Raw genomic sequence first — 19,882 nt, forward strand, 5'->3', positions numbered from 1 at the left:
CTTGTTGCAAAAGCTGGAAAGTGTGTAGTGAAGGAGGCAGGGGGTTGCAGGAAGGGAAGGGATGGTCTCATGTTAAGGCAGCTGACTGCTGCTCTGGAGAACTGGATTCTATCCCTGTCTGCATTCCTGGATGATACCAGGCGAGTCACTTAAATCAAACGTTTCACCAGTGGTCACTAATGGTGTATTCCTTGGTGTCTAGGTGCCCAGTTTGAGACAGGTGGGGTGTCTGAGGTGCAGAAGTGCTGGATGCTCACAGTTGCAGCAGAAGACACAAGGAGCTGTGCCCTGACCATATCACGGTAAAAATGCTAAATCCTGTGAAGATTGCCAGGCCCTAGTTCTCTTGAGTTGGGCGCTCTAAATTAGTGGACACTGTGGGCCTTAATCTCGCTGGGCTTAGGTTCTCCATCAGAAAAACGAGGCTAACGGCAGCCCCTCATGTGAAGAGGTTGTGAAGATAAATTCATGAATGTCTGTGAAGCACTTGGGTACTCTGGTGAACGCCCAACAGAAGCATCCAGGGGGAAATTAATCATTCTGGATTGAGTGCCGGTTTTGGAGGGGGTGCGTTAAATAAGACCTGGGCTGCCCTTTGAATGAGCAGGATACAAAGAAATGTCAAATACCTGCCTCTTCTGTGAGCGCTGTCCATTCTGTGCACTGAGCCAGTGAGGGAGGGTCCAATGGCAAACAAAATAGTATGTGATCAGGTCATTAAAGATTGCATCGTTGGCATCCATACGCACAAAGGGGGCCAGTGAAAGTCCAACCTTCGTTCTGGCATTTCCTAACTGCCAAGTGCTGGACTTTGCAACCTGAACTTTTTGATCACACGTTTGTATGGAAGTGTTTTTATTACAGTAGAATCCAAAGGTCGCGATCAGGCCTGGAGCATACTGGGTTCTGGACGGACACACAGTGAGAGACGGTCTCTGTCCTGAAGAAGTTACTGTCCAACTAGACAAAGGAGAAGAGCGAAAATAGAGGTAGATGAAAGTGAAGTTACTTACCCAACATCTCATAACAGGCAGTGGCAAAGCCTGGAATAGAATCAGGGGTTCCCGCCCCCCTAATCTGGTGCACCAGCTATTCTGTCCTTGCACCTACAAATGTTCTCTGACTCTTTCTCCAGTACCCACTCCCAGCCACTTGGACCCAGGGCTGAGTTCAGTTTCAGTGTCCCATGCTGGGGGGGGGCGGGTGTGGGGGGGTGTCAGTGTGTGTGTCAGTCACCCAGCACAACAGGGCCCTGATCCTGATTGGTCGGTAGCTGCTCCTGAAATATAAAAAACGCTGATAAAGACACAGACCATCCATTTGCCCAGCTGTGGTGGCGATTTGGGCTCCTTTTCGAAAGAGCGGATGTTAAATCACTCCGGAGGCTGTGGCAAGCAGGTGGTTGCAGGACTAAGATCTCTGATTTTCCGGCCACGCGTGTGCTGAGTTGGCATGAGGCATATCTGCCTGACAACTCATCCTCACTCAAGTGCTCCAGCAGCTTGGAAAGGGGAAGGGCTGGAGAAAGAGGAAAACAGATGTGTCCTTCTCTTTCACCCTGCCTCCTGTTATTGTTAGGGTAGCATCTAGCTACCTGTGCTAGGTGCGGTACAGACAGACAGAGGTAAACGGTGCCCCAGGGAAGGACACCACAGGGCAGAGGTGGGGTGGGCAAGCAGTCCTATACAGATTCATCGCTTGCATCACCCAGTCTCACCCACTGCATAGCACAGGCCCGGAGCATCTCGCCCAGTAACTCCTGCACCCGGCCCAGCAGCGCTGACTGAGCAGGACGGTAACTTCTGGAAAGATACCCGGCTTTGAGTCACAGACCGTGAGTGATGGAGCACATCCCGGGGCTGTGCACAGGGGCTGCTCCCTGTCCCTGCCCCTACTGGCCCCAGACTGCATCCTTCCAAGGGAAGGCTGAACCTGCCAGTGCCAGGGAGCTGCTGGGGGAGTGGCAGGGCACCCTGGGACTGTGCAGGGGTGTAGTACTAGAGGTTCATTTCCTTGTGGCACTGGCCCCTTCCAGCCATGCGCCGAGGACAGGTAGGACTCTGGGCAGATCCAAAAGGTCAGAGATTTCCCCAGATCAGACAAGCCCCCCCCAAAGTTTGGCTACTTCCCCACAGTAGAGCTGGGTCTGAGGCAGTTTCCACGGCATGCATCCGATGAAGTGAGCTGTAGCTCACGAAAGCTCATGCTCAAATAAATTGGTTAGTCTCTAAGGTGCCACAAGTACTCCTTTTCTTTTTGCGAATACAGACTAACACGGCTGTTACTCTGAAATCTCCCATCAGTGTAAATCTGGAGCGACTCCACTTTTGTCAACGAGGTAAAACCGGTGCAGATAGGAGGCGAAGCAGGCCCAAAGTTCGGAACCAGATCTTAAACTTCCTCCACCTTTGGGACGGCTGCATCCAAACTCAAAGCCCCTGTCTGTTCAGACCCTGAGTCGGACCCCCCTGCGCTTACACCAGCTTGACAGCAGCATCACTCCGTTAACTTCAGTGGAGTTACTCCTGATTTACACCAGTGTCAGCCAGAAGAGAGTTGGGTGTTTTGCATCTGGATCTGACCTCCCCCGGAATTTGGACTCCAAGGGTTTGGATCCAGGCCCTATCTCTAGCTAGAGCAGAGGCAGAAAAGAAACCCAGGGAGACGCTCCTGGGGCGGGTGCAGGGTGTAAAAGCAGGCTCTGGCCCCAGAGTGGCTGCAGCCCGGGGGCTAGGCCGGCGGTCACGGAGCCAGGCTGGGTTTATAAGGCCCTGGGAGGAGACGGACGCAGAGACAGGAGCGCCGCGCTGCAGGCAGACAGGCGGGGGCAGTCGCTGACTCAAAGCTGACGGCGGAGTTTCCTCCAGGCAGCCCGGGCTCTGGATCAGCACGTCCGTGCGGCTCAGGCCCTCAGCCTCATGATTCATCCCCCCGGGTGGCTCAAAAGCTCCGGCCGTCCCAGCCCCGGGCTCCAGCCCTCGCCGCCTTCCCAGCGCTGAAGTCCGGACTCGGAGAAGATGCGGGGACTTCGCCCGGCGCTCCGGACCCTGGTGCTGGCGCTGTGCGCTGCGGGACTCCAGGGTAGGTTCCCCGGGCTCCGGGGGTCGCGCTGGGTTACCCTCGGGCACGAGGGTGGCCGGTGCCCGGCATTGCCCCGGGGGGGAAGGTTGCAAACTCTGTTTGCTCCGCTCCCAGCGATGCATAGATTGTGCCGGAGGGGATGGGTGTGCGTTGGGGGGGGGTAGGTACCTGACTCTGTGTTTCTGCGTATTCAGCTCCTATTGGGTGTGTGCGTTTCGATGCTCCGCACACTGAGGCGCTAGGAGTTGGGTAGGTCTCCAGATCCGAGCGGGCCATTGCTTGGGTGAAAGCCCCAGGAGTCTGCATAGCCCCTGGGCTACAGGAGGTTGAGGTGTCCTCCCCAGGCAGCGAGGTGTTGCAACGGCTCGTGACTTTAGCCGGTGCTTTTCTTCAAGCCCCTGCACTCAAGGGGTTGCATGAGACTCACTTTTTAAAAGCCTCACAGCGGCAGGGGAGAGCTGGGAAAGGTGACCCCAAAGACGCCCCCCGCCCCCCACGCCCGGAAGAGAAATAAGAAGAACCCCAGAATTGAGTGTTTTTAAAATCTCGTGTTTTTAAAGCCAATCGTTTGAGTTTTGAAGGCTTGGCTTTGGCAAGAGCCAGAGGTACCAGAGCCCCTTTGTTTGGGCTTTTTAAAACTAGCTGAGGTGTGTGCAGGGACTAACCTGCCCTGGCCCCTGAAATGGACTGGGGACCCCATAAGTCCTTTCTATCTCCGAACTCTAGGATCTGTGAGTCCCAGTGTGTGTGTGTGTTTGGTGTGTGACTGCACCCTCAGTGTGCATGTGGAAGTGTGTGTTTGGTGATGTGTGGTTGTACCGTTGGTGTTGGTGCGTGTGTGTGGAAGTGTTTTGTGATGTGTGATTGCACCATTTGTGTTGCTGTGGGTTGGCGTGTGACTGCACCCTTGGCGTGCGTGTGGAAGTGTGTGGTTAGTGACGTGTGGTTGCACCGTGTTGTGTGGGTGTGTTTGGTGTGTGGTGCTGCGCAATGGCGCGGCACCATCGGCATGAGTGTGGATCGGCACTTCCCTTGTGATTGGTTTGGTGTCTGGGCGTGGGTTTACATGTCTGGCTGTGTCTCTGTCTAGCAGGAATATTCCCAGCCTCTGTGCAGGAAAGAAGCATACTGGGACATGCACAGGGCAGCTCCTGCAGAGGTGGCAGAGAGCCTTGCCATGTTTGGGTTTTTCCTGGTGAAACAAGCCAGCATCACACGAGAGCTGGGTCCCAAATCCCTGCGCTGCAAAGCCGTGTGCGGAGGACTCGGCTGGGTCTCTCCTCGGCCATTCCCACGCCCCATCTCAGCCCTTCCTGCTGTTCCCCTGAGGCTACCCCCCATCCTGACCAGGCCTGACAGCGCTGAGAGGGCTGGTGCTGAGTTTCTTGCTCCTGACCCACCCACTGCGAGGTCCTGTCAAGCACTCCTGGGCCAGGGGAAGACTGAGTGCATGCGGGCTACACAGGGCCAGACACAGAGAGCAGGGCTATGGTGATGCAGCCTGCCCCCTTCCAGCCCTCTGGGTGTGTATCGCACACCAGCTGAGACTTAGTTACACGATGGTGAATGGGTGTGAGTCCATGAGACCTGCACCTGACACATCACCTCTGACTTCTGCCCACGCCGCCTGACAAAATAGGTGTGTTTTTACCATGGGATAACAACCGCCCAGGCACTGGCCGCTGGATGCACTTTGGTTTTCCCTGAGGGTTTACAGCTGGCCTTGCCTGGCTACCAGGCAATAAAACTATCCAGGCCATGTCTCTACTGAGGATTTTACAGTGAGAAAACTCTTGCACATTAATTATTTGGCAGCAATAAAACCCCCTTGGTGTCAGTTATGCCACAGCTGGAGCCTAGGGGTAAGTCTAGATGGGGCACACAGGTTGTGCTTTCCGATGTGCTGGCTGGCCAGGTTTTTCAACGAGGCTTTGGGTCGAGTGTGGCCACAGCGAGCTGACTGGGTGAACCAGAATCATCCGTATTATTTACTCCATGTGTTGTGGTAGGTGTTGTACAAACAGCACAGGAAGCCAGTCCCTGCCCCCAGAGAGCCGAGTGGCAGCGTTTGCCACCTGCTTGGCACTGGGGTAGATGGCGACACGAGGTGCATGGCCACAGAGAATGGTTAGGGTCTGGGGGGAGGGTTACCCTTTGCGGATAGCCTGTTGCAGAGTTAGCAGTCTCTTCTGTGCGGATTGGGCCGGGCCAGGACTTCGGGGAGACCACGTGTGCGGAAACTGGGGCGGCACAGGCTGGGAGCTAGAGGCCCAGAAAGGACCGGGGCTGTCTGTGTCCAGCAGAGGCTATAAAGAACCCCCCTTTGTATTCCGTGCAGCAGTCTTGTCTCAGCGCTGGGGCACTATGCTAGTAATGCAGTCGGGGAACGCGTGTGTTCAATCTCATCTCTGGGGGTCTGTTAACATCTCAAACCACTCAGACTTTGCTCCACCCTTACCATGGTTCATCAGAACCTCCAGGGTACAATCTCCCAGCTCATCATGACCCCTATAGTACCCAGCAAAACCAGGCGGCCGCCTGGGGATATGACTCCTTTTCTCCTGCTGGCATCCCACCTAATTTACCCCTGCCCCCGCTCCAACTAATGTTCTTGGGCAGGTAACAGACACTGGCATACAATGCTGACTCCCGTGCCCGGGACAGTGGCTAGCCAGTCTGCCCGGGGATAAAACGCTGCCAGATCTGAATTCTCTGCTCCCTGCATGGGGAGAGTTTTACGCCCTCTTTGCCCAGGTGTAAATGAGGACACAAGGGGTCAGACATTGGAGACTCAGCCCGCTGTGTTTGTCAGCGGGCAGCCAGAGCGCTGACTGCACCATGAACCAATGAACAAGCAGAGCCCCCCATCCAGTCAGGGAGAAGGCAGATAGGTGGCTCTGCAGTGCCAATGCCCTGCAGGGGTCTGCCCAGGACAGGGGACATGGATCGAGGCCTCAGAGAGGAGCTTGGAATTGTGTGGAATCCAGGATGGTCACAGGAGCCTAAAGGAGTTAGATACCTGACTTTCATTGTATGTCAATGGGATTTGTGAACCTATCCCCCTCTGGCTTCTTTGACCAGCCCCGCCCAAAAGGAGACAGCACCAGGGCCCTGATTCAGATCTCACTGGTGCCAGTTTCACCCCACTGTCTGCCAGTTACACCAGCACCAAGGAAGAAAACTTGGCACTCCGTATACAGAAACACAATTCCTCTGGGACCAGCATTGCTGAGTCTGCTTCTCCCTCACCACCTGCCTGTAGCCAGCCCTGAAAACCCCCGGCCCTTCTCGCTACTGCAGTGAATCAAAAGGAAGTGGCCAGGACGGTAACGCAGCAGAGGGGGGCTAAGTGGTGGCGCTGGTTGGAAAGCAGCTGAGCTGGGATTCATCATCGCTGGTGCTTGACTTTCCCGAGGGGGGGGGGGAGCGGATTTCAGGAGGCCTCAGAGTTTAGCTGCAGCTGAGCTCTCTGCTCCAAGTGCTGGCACGACCGGCTCAGCCTCTGTTGGACGTGCTCCATGGGGTTCCTAGCTCAGGACCCTCCAGAGGAGACCTTACCACACCAGGTCCCGGCTGCACAGTGTGGCTGCAACACGCAGATGGGGAGCCATTTGTCCCCGTGTTCTTTAGCCCAGGATATTTAGTGCTTTGTGTCCAACAGATGGCCTCTAGCTCAGGTCCACATCCATGACAGGTGCTGCCACACTCGGCCTAAGTGACTTGCCCAAGGTCATGCAGCGCCAGCTTTAGACCCCACATTGGCTCATTCCTAGGCGGGCTCTATCCCTAACACAGCTGTGTGGGGCAAGGGAGGAGCCCCAGCTAGCCCAGGGTGAGACTAATGACCACACCTGTCAACAGGCCCCGAACACGGAGGGGAGAAAACCCATCTGATAGGAAGCACGCTCTGCCGGTTGGCTGCTGAAGGAGAACTAAGCACCATGGGCTCAGTACTGCGCTCTGGTGACCGCAACCCATGACTCAGCAGGTGAATGTGGTTCTTAGGAAGACAGAAGTGAGGAATGGAGGAAATTCTCGGGCTGCAGAGGGGTCAGGGAGCCTACCTGAACACCTTCCCCTCCCTCCGCGAGACTGTGGTGGCACTGGTTCAAACCTGCGGGACGCCATGTGAGGGCTGCCTCACAGGTTTTGTTCTGAGCGGGGCTAGACACTGCCCACCCCTGTGGCCTGAGCCCCCTTAGCTTTCAAAGGTACCCTCTGTGTCTTATGTATCTATCAGGAGCTCCAGTGGTTTGCAGGACCCAGTGCAGAATCCTGAATGCCCGCAATGGCCAACTGAGGGTCCCTTTGTGCTTCTCCTGCGGGCTGCCAAGCTAATGCTTCTCCTGAAATTTCCCTAGCACTAAGCCGCTCTCTGAGCCCCTTTGTGGCTGTCTGCCAGCTTTGATGAGCAAAAGAAATCCAGTGCCCGTGCTCATAGTGCCCGGACTGCAGCTTGGCAGGGTCTTGGCAGGGCTGGGGAGAGTTGACACTGAAGGGGGCAGGAGAATGGAAAGAAGAGGTGATAACCATCCATACCTGTGTATCTACACAGCAGGGCGCTGACTGTAACATCATTGTAGCTACGCTGGTATGAATGCCCTCAATGTAGACGGGCACTTAGAGACGTGTAATTTGGGTGGTCAATAGAGATTATCTTCTTTAATAAGGGTCTTTGGTGGTTTTATGGAAGGAGTGTTGCTCTGGGACTCAAAAGAGCCAGGTTCTAGTCCTGGTGATGTTAGGCAAATTACTTCTGCTTCCTGTGCCTTGATTTCCCCCTCTGTATAATAGGGGTAATGGTTGTAAAGCACTTTGAGATCTATGGGCGAAACGTGCTGTATGAAAGCTAGGGATTATGTGGGCAAAGCTCAGTGTTGATGGCCCTTTTCCTCACCCTTGGGGCTGGGCACTGACACCAGTGCAGAGTGAATGCCCAGTGCTGCAGAATCAGACGCTCACTGTACATGGGTGATGTGGCTCTCCTGGTAGGAGATACAAGGCTCGGGGCGGGGAGAGGAATCAGACCCCTTTCCATTAAACTGCCCCCAGCACCCATCACTCTTTGGAAAAATGGGTCCCTAAAGAGTGTGGGGGCTGAGTTTTACAGTGGGCATTAGCCTGCCTACAGCACCCCTGCCCTGTGCAAATGACTGATGTGAGCTGCTGCTTAGGATGGAGCAGGAAGCCTGGCCATGTGCCCCGCGCTGGCTAAGGGCAGGCCCATTATGTCCTGCCCCAGTGAGGGCCAAAAGCCGTGCATACAAGCGAGCCCAGGGAGGGTGTCCCTTCCTGCTCCGATTGCTCTGAGGCAAGGGCAAAGAATCAGTCTGGGCACCCAGCTATTTTAAGCAATTTCCTACCAGCCGCTGTTGCTTCACTGGTTCCTCTTCCTGTTCTGCTTTCATTTTCCTGCCTTCCCCTCCTCCCATCCCCTTAGCTACAGCACTCAAAAGCTGGTACTTCCACCCCCGCGTCTGCAGCTGCAGTGCACAGAGCCAGGCCATCCCGGAGCAGGGAGTCAGGCCGCCTTGTTTTGCGACAGGCGCCTCTCAGTCCAGCCTCTGTCCTGTCAACATACACTGCAGTGGGGCAAGCGATGGGGCTGGAGCAGGAGGCCTGGTGCTTTAAACCCAGCTGACTCATCACGGGGCCTCAGTAACAGGAGAGAGGTCATCAGTCAGCGGGTCTCCCTCAGCCCCCGAGCCAGCTGCCTCCTCTGGCTCCCTTCTTCCCCACAACAGGACCCATTTACAGGAAGCATCAGCTCCTGCGGCCAGTCCGACCAGTTAGTATTGTTGGTGTTGTATTAGCGCCTTTGTCAGCCCCCTAGGCCTGGTTGTGCTAGGCGCCGGGAGAGAACTCACAAACCATGCAGAGGTGGGTTACCATGTACCTAAAGAGCGCCCTCTCTGGCTGGTGTGGGCACTGCACTGATAAAATCCATGGGGCCCTCATCCATGGCGCCGGGAGAGAACTCACAAACCATGCAGAGGTGGGTTACCATGTACCTAAAGAGTGCCCTCTCTGGCTGGTGTGGGCACTGCACTGATAAAATCCATGGGGCCCTCATCCATGGCGCCGGGAGAGAACTCACAAACCATGCAGAGGTGGGTTACCATGTACCTAAAGAGCGCCCTCTCTGGCTGGTGTGGGCACTGCACTGATAAAATCCATGGGGCCCTCATCCATGGCGCCGGGAGAGAACTCACAAACCATGCAGAGGTGGGTTACCATGTACCTAAAGAGCGCCCTCTCTGGCTGGTGTGGGCACTGCACTGATAAAATCCATGGGGCCCTCATCCATGGCGCCGGGAGAGAACTCACAAACCATGCAGAGGTGGGTTACCATGTACCTAAAGAGCGCCCTCTCTGGCTGGTGTGGGCACTGCACTGATAAAATCCATGGGGCCCTGAAGGGTGCTTCAGGTGGAGGCAGGATGCCAAGAAGCCCTGGATGGATTGAAATCAGAGGGACCAGTCAGTCCGCAGGGGCTCTGGTAATGGAAGCCTCTTTTCCAGGAAAACACACATGTGGAACCCACTGCGCAGTGTGTGCTGTGTGTCCCCATCTGTGCTGATCCACAGAGGGCCTGAGGCTGTTACAGACCTTGCTGGGGAGGTCTGGCTCACGCCATAGTAGCTCAGGTGTTTTGCGCTGGAGGTTGCCGGCACAGTCCCCAGCGAGACAGCTATCACCCGTGCTTTGCTGCCTCGGCACATGTGCACAAGTGGCCGTGCGACCCAATGATTCTTTGCGAGGCAATGATTTGCGTTACCTAGGGAGGTGGTGGAATCTCCTTCCTTAGAAGTTTTTAAGGTCAGGCTTAACAAAGCCCTGGCTGGGATGATTTAGTTGGGGATTGGTCCTACTTTGAGCAGGGGGTTGGACTAGATGACCTCCTGAGGTCCCTTCCAACCCTGATATTCTATGATTCTATGATTCTGTTAGTCCCAGGCGGTGATGCCAGGCCATGCAGGAGGGAGAGGCTTCAGAACCAACAACTGCCCTTCAGCAAAGGATTTCCAAAGAGTCACAGCGTTACACCCGCCGCCAGCCAGATGCGCTGCGGTAACCACAGCGATCCGTCGATTGCACGAAGGATCTCCACGCACTTTACAGACACTAGTTACACAAATGCTCAGCATCCTAGTGAAGACGGTGCAGCTCTATGTTTTCATGGGGAAACTGAGGTGCAGGAAAAGGCAGTGACACTGGAGAACCATAGAGTTTAAGGCCAGAAGGGACCACTAGATTAGTCTGACCTCCTGCATATCGCAGGCCAGCAACATCACCCAGCACCCTGTGACTGGCAGCCTGCCCCTTTTAGGCCTGGGGCCAGCTGAAAGCCCTGTTCAATTAGTCATGCCCCACCATACCTCCACAGAGTGGGGCCTTAAAAGGAAAAAAGCTGAGCTGGGAGGGGGAGTAAATAAGTGAGTGGAGAAAAAGCATATATATATATATATATGGAGAAATTGCTCTAAAGATTCCACTGAGTAATCAGGGATTTCAAGGTTAGTTTAAAAAGGAATGACAAGAATTACTGGCCGATGAGAGGAAGAAGAGGCTATAAAAAAAGCCCCAGAATAGAGGCAAATGCACTACTCGCAGCAAAGTTCTGCATGGCTCAGTGACGTTCTCACATTTGCAGTGTTGACTAGTCCCTGTGGGTTGAATAATCATTGATCTTTATTGAGTCCAGACAACAATGGGTTGGGAAAGGCAGGTCAGGTTAAAGAAACAGCTGATCAGCTGATATGCGAATGCAGGGCGTGTTCCCAGGAAAGGCAGGGTCTATGGGGAGAATTTAGATACTTGAAGGTGACAGAAGATACTCAGAGTATTGGGAAAGCACTTTCCTGGGATTTTTAAAGCCTCTGGAGCAGGGTAAGGGAGCGTAGTAGTGGTGTGACTGTATGAGGAGTCTACTAGATGGAGCTAAGGGGAGAGAGGGGCAGTTGTTAGATCTCTGATGGCCAGGGTCTGGGGACGGAGTCCTCATGAGCCTGAGGACCCTGAAGCTAAGCTAAGAGGACTCTTTACAGATCCTCATGAGAGGGCTGGAGGGTACCCTTGCAGTCAGGGGGAAGAAGGAATGTGGGAGCCCTGATACAGGGGAGGAAGAAAAATGGCAGATCTGTGGTCAGGTACATGCTACAGAGTTAGGGCGATGCAAGGCAGTTTACACCGACCTAACTATAGAAGTGTCCCTCCCACTGACCTAAGGCCTGGAGACACTGGTACACTGGAAGGGGTGGGGCTAAATGTGGCTTAGTTGGAGGGCTAAGTCATCAGAGCAGCTTGGAAGGCATTGGAGGTTGGATGGAGTTTTGGAAGACCCAGGGGAAACTGAGGCAAAGCTGCTGCGATTCCCCCTGACGTTGCAAGGGGGTGCCCTGGAGCAGTGAGTTTTATTACACGCACTGGCTCTGTCTGCCCTAGCACCCGTTCCCGCTGGTAACAACCGTTGTTGGCCACATTGCAGCCAGGCTGACACCAACAGGCCCCAACCACAGGGTCCTGCCGACACCAGGGGAATTTTGTGAAAGTTTCCGACCACTGCTGACATGTATCTGGCTCCACTGCTGGGAGCCCTAGCATAGATAGGCTGTGGCCAGCATTTTCTGCCCCATGTCCTCTATCCCTGATGAGATAAGGTCTGATTGGCGCAGTGCCCTGACAGCTGGTGACAGCCGGTCCCTGCAGGAACTCCCAGCTGGCTATTGCCCGTGGAGCCGAATCCCCCTCAGAAGGCTTGAAAGTGGGCTGGGATGGGCCCATTCAACTGGCAGCTGGTGGCAGTTTGGTCTGTCTATGCTAGCGCTTGTCAAGGATTCAGCTACACCAGAGCAGGCCAAGTCTGTGGCTGAGCAGAGGAGAAAAGCTCTCTCGAAACTTTGATGTCCCCACTAGACAGACAACACGGCGGAGCCCCAGGAGGATTTGTCTTCCTTCTCTTCTTGTCATGGAAGGTGCGTCTACACTGCAAAAAAGGAGTGTTTGCAAGCCAGATTCGCTAACTAGGGTTCAAACAGCAGCGAAGGCATGGCTTCTAACTTGGGTTAGCAGCGCGACTTCAACCCCAGGCTCTCCTATCAGTTGTAACTTGCTCTGCTAGCCCGGGTTGCTGTGTCCACACTGCTAATTGAAGCCGAGTGAAGGACACACCTATTTCTGCAGTGTAGATGTACCCTGCCGGAGGCAGGATCCTGGTCTAGATGTGCCAGCATTTGAAGCTGCTGTGGCAGTTCTTAGGTTCCCAGGATTGGCCTCGGAGAAGGCTTTGTGCATTGTTCTTTATATTGCATATGCTCAGGAATTCCTGCCCCCAGCTGCATGGAAAGCTGCTGAGAGCGGGGAAGGAATTCCTGAATCTATGTGCAAGTGTGTTCACTTTAGGATTAAACTCCTTGGAACGTAGCCAGGCCCTCTGCTCAGCTGGAAAGGAGCCAGTTCTGCTTGCACCCGGAACAGGCACTCGTTTTGGGGGCAGGGATTGGGGGAGGGAGGAGGGCAAGGAAGCCTGACTTCTCATGTTCACTGGTTTCTATCCCTATCTCAAGTTAGTGAGACCTGTCGTCATCATCTTTCTGTTTCTCTTCCTCTTGCATCACATGTGTGTGCAAATATCAGCCCAGATTCCCAGCTGGGTTCTGTCAGCACCACTCCGTTGACTTCACCGTAGCGAGGCCACTTTACACCCGTTAGCGTGCAGATACAGAACCTAATCCTCCCCCACCTGCTCCTTGGGCAGCCACCCACATCAGCTCACTGCTCTCACTGCTCTCACAGCTCACTGCTCTCTCCAAAACCTCCTCCTGCCCGCTGCAGGACAAAGCCCCCCAACTCCTTTGCTGTCACCAAACCCCTTGGTCCAGGCTTACACTGAACCCCAGAGATCCTTCAGCTGGTAGGAGTTTTCCCCTCAACTCACAACCTTGGTGCACTTGCTTTGCCTCCATCCCTTCCAGTTCTCTGCAGAGCCAGCCCAGCTCGGTTCACTCGCCTCTTCTCCCGTCTCCCTGCTCCATTCCACCATGACTTCTTTGTGCACTGCCACGGCCTGCTTTCCGCAGCCTTCTCGGAGGGGACCTGTTCAGGAAGGACAGGCAGGGCAGAAAAGGTGGGGGAGTAGCACTGTATGTAAGGGAGCTGTATGACTGCTCAGAGCTCCAGTATGAAACTGCAGAAAACCCTGAGCGTCTCTGGATTAAGTTTAGAAGTGTGAGCAACAAGGGTGATGTAGTGGTGGGAGTCTGCTATAGACCACGGGACCAGGGGGATGAGGTGGATGAGGCTTTCTTCCAGCAACTCGCAGAAGCTACTAGATCGCACGCCCTGGTTCTCATGGGCGACTTTAATCTTCCTGATATCTGCTGGGAGAGCAATACAGCAGTGCATAGACAATCCAGGAAGTTTTTGGAAAGCGTAGGGGACAATTTCCTGGTGCAAGTGCTAGAGGAGCCAACTGGGGGGGAGCTTTTCTTGACCTGCTGCTCACAAACCGGGAAGAATTAGTGGGGGAAGCAAAAGTGGATGGGAATCTGGGAGGCAGTGATCATGAGTTGGTTGAGTTCAGGATCCTGACACAGGGAACAAAGGTAAGCAGCAGAATACGGACCCTGGACTTCAGAAAAGCAGACTTCGACTCCCTCAGGGAACTGATGGGTAGGATCCCCTGGGGGAATAACATGAAGGGGAAAGGAGTCCAGGAGAGCTGGCTGTATTTCAAGGAATCCCTGTTGAGGTTACGGGGACAAACCATCCCAATGTGTCGAAAGAATAGTAAATATGGCAGGCGACCAGCTTGGCTTAACGGTGAAATCCTTGCTGATCTTAAACATAAAAAAGAAGCTTACAAGAAGTGGAAGATTGGACAAATGGCCAGGGAAGAGTATAAAAATATTGCTCGGGCATGTAGGAATGAAATCAGGAGGGCCAAATCACACCTGGAGCTGCAGCTAGCAAGAGATGTTAAGAGTAACAAGAAGGGTTTCTTCAGGTATGTTGGCAACAAGAAGAAAGCCAAGGAAAGTGTGGTCCCCTTACTGAATGAGGGAGGCAACCTAGTGACAGAGGATGTGGAAAAAGCTAATGTACTCAATGCTTTTTTTGCCTCTATCTTCACGAACAAGGTCAGCTCCCAGACTGCTGGGCTGGGCATCACAGCATGGGGAGTAGGTGGCCAGCCCGCTGTGGAGAAAGAGGTGGTTAGGGACTATTTAGAAAAGCTGGATGTGCACAAGTCCATGGGGCCGGACGCGTTGCATCCGAGAGTGCTAAAGGAACTGGCGGCTGTGATTGCAGAGCCATTGGCCATTATCTTTGAAAACTCATGGCGAACGGGGGAAGTCCCAGATGACTGGAAAAAGGCTAATGTAGTGCCAATCTTTAAAAAAGGGAAGAAGGAGGATCCTGGGAACTACAGGCCAGTAAGCCTCACCTCAGTCCCCGGAAAAATCATGAAGCAGGTCCTCAAGGAATCAATCCTGAAGCACTTACACGAGAGGAAAGTGATCAGGAACAGTCGGCATGGATTCACCAAGGGAAGGTCATGCCTGACTAATCTAATCGCTTTCTATGATGAGATTACTGGTTCTGTGGATGAAGGGAAAGCAGTGGATGTATTGTTTCTTGACTTTAGCAAAGCTTTTGACACGGTCTCCCACAGTATTCTTGTCAGCAAGTTAAAGAAGTATGGGCTGGATGAATGCACTATAAGGTGGGTAGAAAGTTGGCTAGATTGTTGGGCTCAACGGGTAGTGATCAATGGCTCCATGTCTAGTTGGCAGCCGGTAGGTATCAAGCGGAGTGCCCCAAGTGTTGGTCCTGGGGCCGGTTTTGTTCAATATCTTCATAAATGATCTGGAGGATGGTGTGGATTGCACTCTCAGCAAATTTGCGGATGATACTAAACTGGGAGGAGTGGTAGATACAGTGGCAGGTAGGGATAGGATACAGAGGGACCTAGACAAATTGGATTATTGGGCCAAAAGAAATCTGATGAGGTTCAACAAGGATAAGTGCAGGGTCTTGCACTTAGGATGGAAGAACCCAATGCACCGCTACAGACTAGGGACCGAATGGCTCGGCAGCAGTTCTGCGGAAAAGGACCTAGGGGTGACAGTGGATGAGAAGTTGGATATGAGTCAACAGTGTGCCCTTGTTGCCAAGAAGGCCAATGGCATTTTGGGATGTATAAGTAGGGGCATAGCCAGCAGATCGAGGGACGTGATCGTTCCCCTCTATTCGACATTAGTGAGGCCTCATCTGGAGTACTGTGTCCAGTTTTGGGCCCCACACTACAAGAAGGATGTGGATAAATTGGAGAGAGTCCAGCGAAGGGCAACAAAAATGATTAGGGGTCTGGAACACATGACTTATGAGGAGAGGCTGAGGGAACTGGGATTGTTTAGTCTGCAGAAGAGAAGAGTGAGGGGGGATTTGATAGCTGCTTTCAACTACCTGAGAGGTGGTTCCAAAGAGGATAGTTCTAGACTATTCTCAGTGGTAGAAGAGGACAGGACAAGGAGTAATGGTCTCAAGTTGCAATGGGGGAGGTTTAGGTTGGATATTAGGAAAAACTTTTTCACTAGGAGGGTGGTGAAACACTGGAATGCGTTACCTAGGGAGGTTGTAGAATCTCCTTCCTTAGAAGTTTTTAAGGTCAGGTTTGACAAAGCCCTGGCTGGGATGATTTAATTGGGGATTGGTCCTGCTTTGAGCAGGGGGTGGGACTAGATGACCTCCTGAGGTCCCTTCCAACCCTGAGATTCTATGATTCTATGATTGACCCGTGCACCATGGAAGGCAGGACCAGAGGTGGCACAAACCTTCCCAAGTACAGAGGAGTGGGACCTTTTTCTGCATTTGCTGGGCTGTTCCTCCAAACCCAAGGGCTCCCACCAGCCAGTGCCCCTCTTGGGTCTGTGTGTGATGGGCGGCCTGGGTGAGCATCACTGAACTGAAGCCACTGGGAATTGCAGGTACTCCCTTCTGAAAATCAGGCCCAAGACTCCTTGGCGGCTTCTCATTCTTCACTGTCTTCACTGGGGGCCCATGGCATGGCGATCGGAGAGTCAGTGTGATAGTCGCGGATTGCGGGCATCCACAGAGGCAAATGGCCTCCTCTGTAATCAGAGCATGGCAGGGTGGCACAGAAGACAGAGGCAGTATGGCCAAGGGGAGATGGTACTAGACTAGCATGCAGGCGACGTGGCTTCTGGTCCTGCTACCGGACTCTGGGCAAGTTGCTTCCGCTCTCTGTGGTTCTGCTTCCCCTCCTTCCCTTTGTCTATGTAGACTGGAAGCTCTCTGGGGCAGGGACTGTCCGTACAGCCCCTAGCACAATGGGGCCCTGATCTTGGCTGCGACCTCTCGGACATACCAACAATAACAATGAATTTCAGAGACTTGCCATTTCCTTGTGCGAGGAGAGCTGGGCGCCAGCCAGCCTTCCTGATCAGCAAAGAACAATGTGACCCTGCTTTGCATCTGGAAGGAGCCTCTTTGCTTCAGGCCAGGCCGGCACAGGTGTTAATCGGTCTCTGTCTCTCTCTTTCAGGTAACATCTGTACCACTCGCGGGGTGAATTCCTGCAAGCAGTGTCTGGCCGTGAGCCCGCTGTGTGCATGGTGCTTCCAGGAGGTAAGGGGACAACATGCAGCCAGCCTGTGTGGTTCATACCTTTGCCCGGCCTTTCGTTGCTTATCTGCTGCTGCCTTTAGCCCTGTTCTTAATGATGAATGAATTCAGCCCTTTAGCTGCATGTTAGTTGCATCTGGGTCCAGGGTGCTTCTGGCCCTATCTACTCTGTAAGCTCAACCATCATTTGTAACAAGATCGTGGCCCCTTGAGTGCTGGATGCTTTTAAACTTGTACCCAGGAGTGTCACAATGGGAGCTGCTGGCGGCTGACGTGACGATGTTATCCGGCAAGGAGCAATGAGTGAGGATAAAAACATTGGCGGGGATATTAAATCTTGTGCTTCGGCGTTTAAGCCAATCTCTGACGGTTAGGGTGCCAAGTCTCAGAGCCCCGGTCAATTGACTCAGGCTTGCGGGGCTCAGGCCGCTGGGCTAAAAATAGCAGTGTAGACGTTCCAGTTTGGGTTGGAGCCCAGGCTCTGAAACATGGGGTGAGGGGGTGTCTCGGGGGTTGGGGTTTCTCGAAGGGGTTTTTCCATCCATGTGGTTAATCCAGGCGTGGTCATTAGGTGGTTGATCTAGCCACATCTCCACAGGGGAAATTTTTCACAGCCCTGAGCATCTGCCACTTGGTCAGGCTAATTTTATGCATAGACCAAGTCCTCGGGGTTAGTGTGTGTGTGTTGAAATGCATGTGCATGTGACAGGATTTGTACCCACGCCTGTGTGTGCTTGAGTGTCTGACTGTGTGTGAATTTGGGAGAGGGGGAGACACTGAGGGGTGGGTGTGTCTGTCTGTCTGTCTAGGAAAGGGAGCCATTGTTAGTTTGCCCATCTGATAACTAAGGCCGATCTGTTCTCAACTCAGGGAGAGGCTTGCTGTGATTACCCCGAGTTTCTCTGGCGTGTGACAGTCAAACCTCCAGGCAGGACTGCACTAATTGTCTCTGGGGCAGCCTGGGGAAATGGGGCTTTTCTAACTGGCTCCAGCACAAGCCTTCCCCTCCCCGCCCTTGTTCTCAGGCCGCGGGGGCGGCTTGACGTGCTGTGAGTTCTTTCCCCGGATCCAGCCAGAATTTCCAAACAAGGAAATATTCCCCGCACTTGCTGGGGGGGGCCGTACTTACAGAGACGTGACAATTTGGGAAAGAGACGTCTGACTGTCAGCAGCCGGCCCCCAGAGTGCTGGGCTGCGCAAAGCCGCTCCACTGTGTGGCTGCCCACATCTGGCCACATTTTCTTAATTTAGCAAATCAGATCCCCCTCCCCCCACTTCATCGCACTTTATTTAAAGGGACAGCACCTTTATTTGTTTGGTTCCTTCCTGCAGGAATTCTTTGCATTCCAGCCGCTTCCATTCTAAACAGGGGACCCCAGTCACACTTACTCAGGCCTGGCTGTGAACCAGGCCAGTTCTGCCTCTATTATTCACACTGAGTAGTACAGAGTATAGTGCGTAGTCCCATTGCGTTCAGACCTCTGCGTGAGCAACGTTTGCAGGGCCAAGCCCTGCTACTGTCTCCTTAAGGGCAGAGGAAGCATCTGGTTGTTGCAGAATTTGAGTTGCAGAAATTTAGAATTTCCCATGTTGCAGTTTCTTCTAACCCTCCCTCCCTCCATCCAGGCAGTCTTGGCCCTGCATGGGACCCAGCTGAAAACCAGGGAGTGGGTACTGCAATGACAGGGCAGGGACATACATGAGGAAACAATCGAGGGAAACGCTGCTTTCCATTGCATCCCATCCAGCCTGTGGCATCTGCTGCTGCAGGTCGGGGAGTTGCAGACTGGGGCTGGATGATTTTGATGGCCATTCATAACTTTTGCATGTGGCGATCCAGGGGACCCTCAGGCTTCAGGGCATAGTCTCTGGTAGGAGTCAGGAGGAAACCTCCCTCCCCACACACCATTCCACAGCTGGCTAGGAGCATTATAAGGGAAGGAGGGTGCCTCTGAGGCATTAAGTATTTGGTACGGCTGAGGAAATGATCCATCGGTGTTATCCCGGAGATCTCAGCAGTGGATGCTTTTTTCATGGGGGTCTGAACATCATCCATGAGTGCATGAATAATAAATTGTTGTCCTTAGTACCTTCACCCTAGACATCCCTGAAGGTGGGTCTGAATCATTATCTTCATTGGGGAAACTGAAGCAGAGAGAGGAGAAGTAATATGCCCATGTGCACCCAGTAGCTGAGTTGGGATTTGCACTTCAGCCTCCTGGCTCCCAAATTGGGGCCCTGCCCATAAGAACATGTGGTTTTCAATTAGCACAGAGCACTACAGAAGGCTGTGATGTCCCAGCCAGTCACCATGGCTATGCAGCTACAGAACAGCGTGACCTGTGCAGCCCAGCTTGCCTGGATTCAGCTGCTTTCCCCTGGCACCGTGTCCCTAACCTAGTCACAAGCATTAGCAAAGTGCCCGAGCTGTGGGCTGGCAGCAGAACCTACAGAGGCTGCAGAGACCTAAGGAAGGCTCTACGCAGCCCTGCTTGTTATTAGGACTCAGGGATGGGAGGGCTTGGTAGCCCAGGGGACCGTCAGTGGCATGTTGTTTTCTCCCTTGCTAGCTTGCCAGTTCAAAACTGGGACTGCTAGCAACAAATATGTCCAATGGCCGGGTGATAGGACACTGGACGGGGGCTCCAAGTTACCATAGAGATTCTTTCCCGGGTGTCTGGCTGGGGGATCTTGCCCATGTGCTCAGAGTCCAGTTGATCACCATATTTGGGATTGGGAAGGAATTTCCCCCCAGGTCTGATGGGCAGAGATCCTGGTGGGGGGTTCATCTTCTTCTTGGACACAGGTCACTGGCAGGTTTAAACTAGGGTAAACAGTGGATTCTCTGTAACTCGAAGTCTTTAAATCATGATGTGAGGGCTTCAGTAACTGCCGGAGGTTAGGGGTCTCTTACAGGGATGGGTGGGTGAGGTTCTGTGGCCTGTAACGTGTATGAGGTCAGACTAGATGATCATGAGGGTCCCTTCTGGCCTTAAAGTCTATGAGTCTAAAACGAACCCTGGTCGTTAGCAGCCAAAGCTAATTACCAGCTGATGGTTCTTCTGAGCCCTGCGGAGGGGGTGTTGGAGGGCTTCTTGGCATTAACTTGCAGTCTCAGGGGAAGAGCACCCCCTCTCGAGCAGTGTGTCTAAA

The 19,882-nt window shown here is 53.5% G+C and overlaps 1 protein-coding gene across 1 annotated transcript in view; it reads left to right on the forward strand.

Moving 5' to 3' along the window:
* The first annotated feature begins 2,808 nt into the window (after positions 1-2,808).
* Positions 2,809-19,882, forward strand: part of ITGB3 (integrin subunit beta 3) — a 43,162-nt gene continuing 26,088 nt past the window's right edge. The window contains exons 1-2 of the mRNA XM_084615633.1: positions 2,809-3,081; positions 16,650-16,732. Of these exons, the coding sequence (XP_084471759.1) occupies positions 3,018-3,081; positions 16,650-16,732 (147 nt within the window). The 5' untranslated portion in view covers positions 2,809-3,017. The remainder of the gene's footprint in view (positions 3,082-16,649; positions 16,733-19,882) is intronic.

The sequence above is a fragment of the Lepidochelys olivacea genome (genome assembly GCF_965140295.1).
Source record: "Lepidochelys olivacea isolate rLepOli2 genome assembly, chromosome: 27".
Taxonomy (NCBI): domain Eukaryota; kingdom Metazoa; phylum Chordata; order Testudines; family Cheloniidae; genus Lepidochelys; species Lepidochelys olivacea.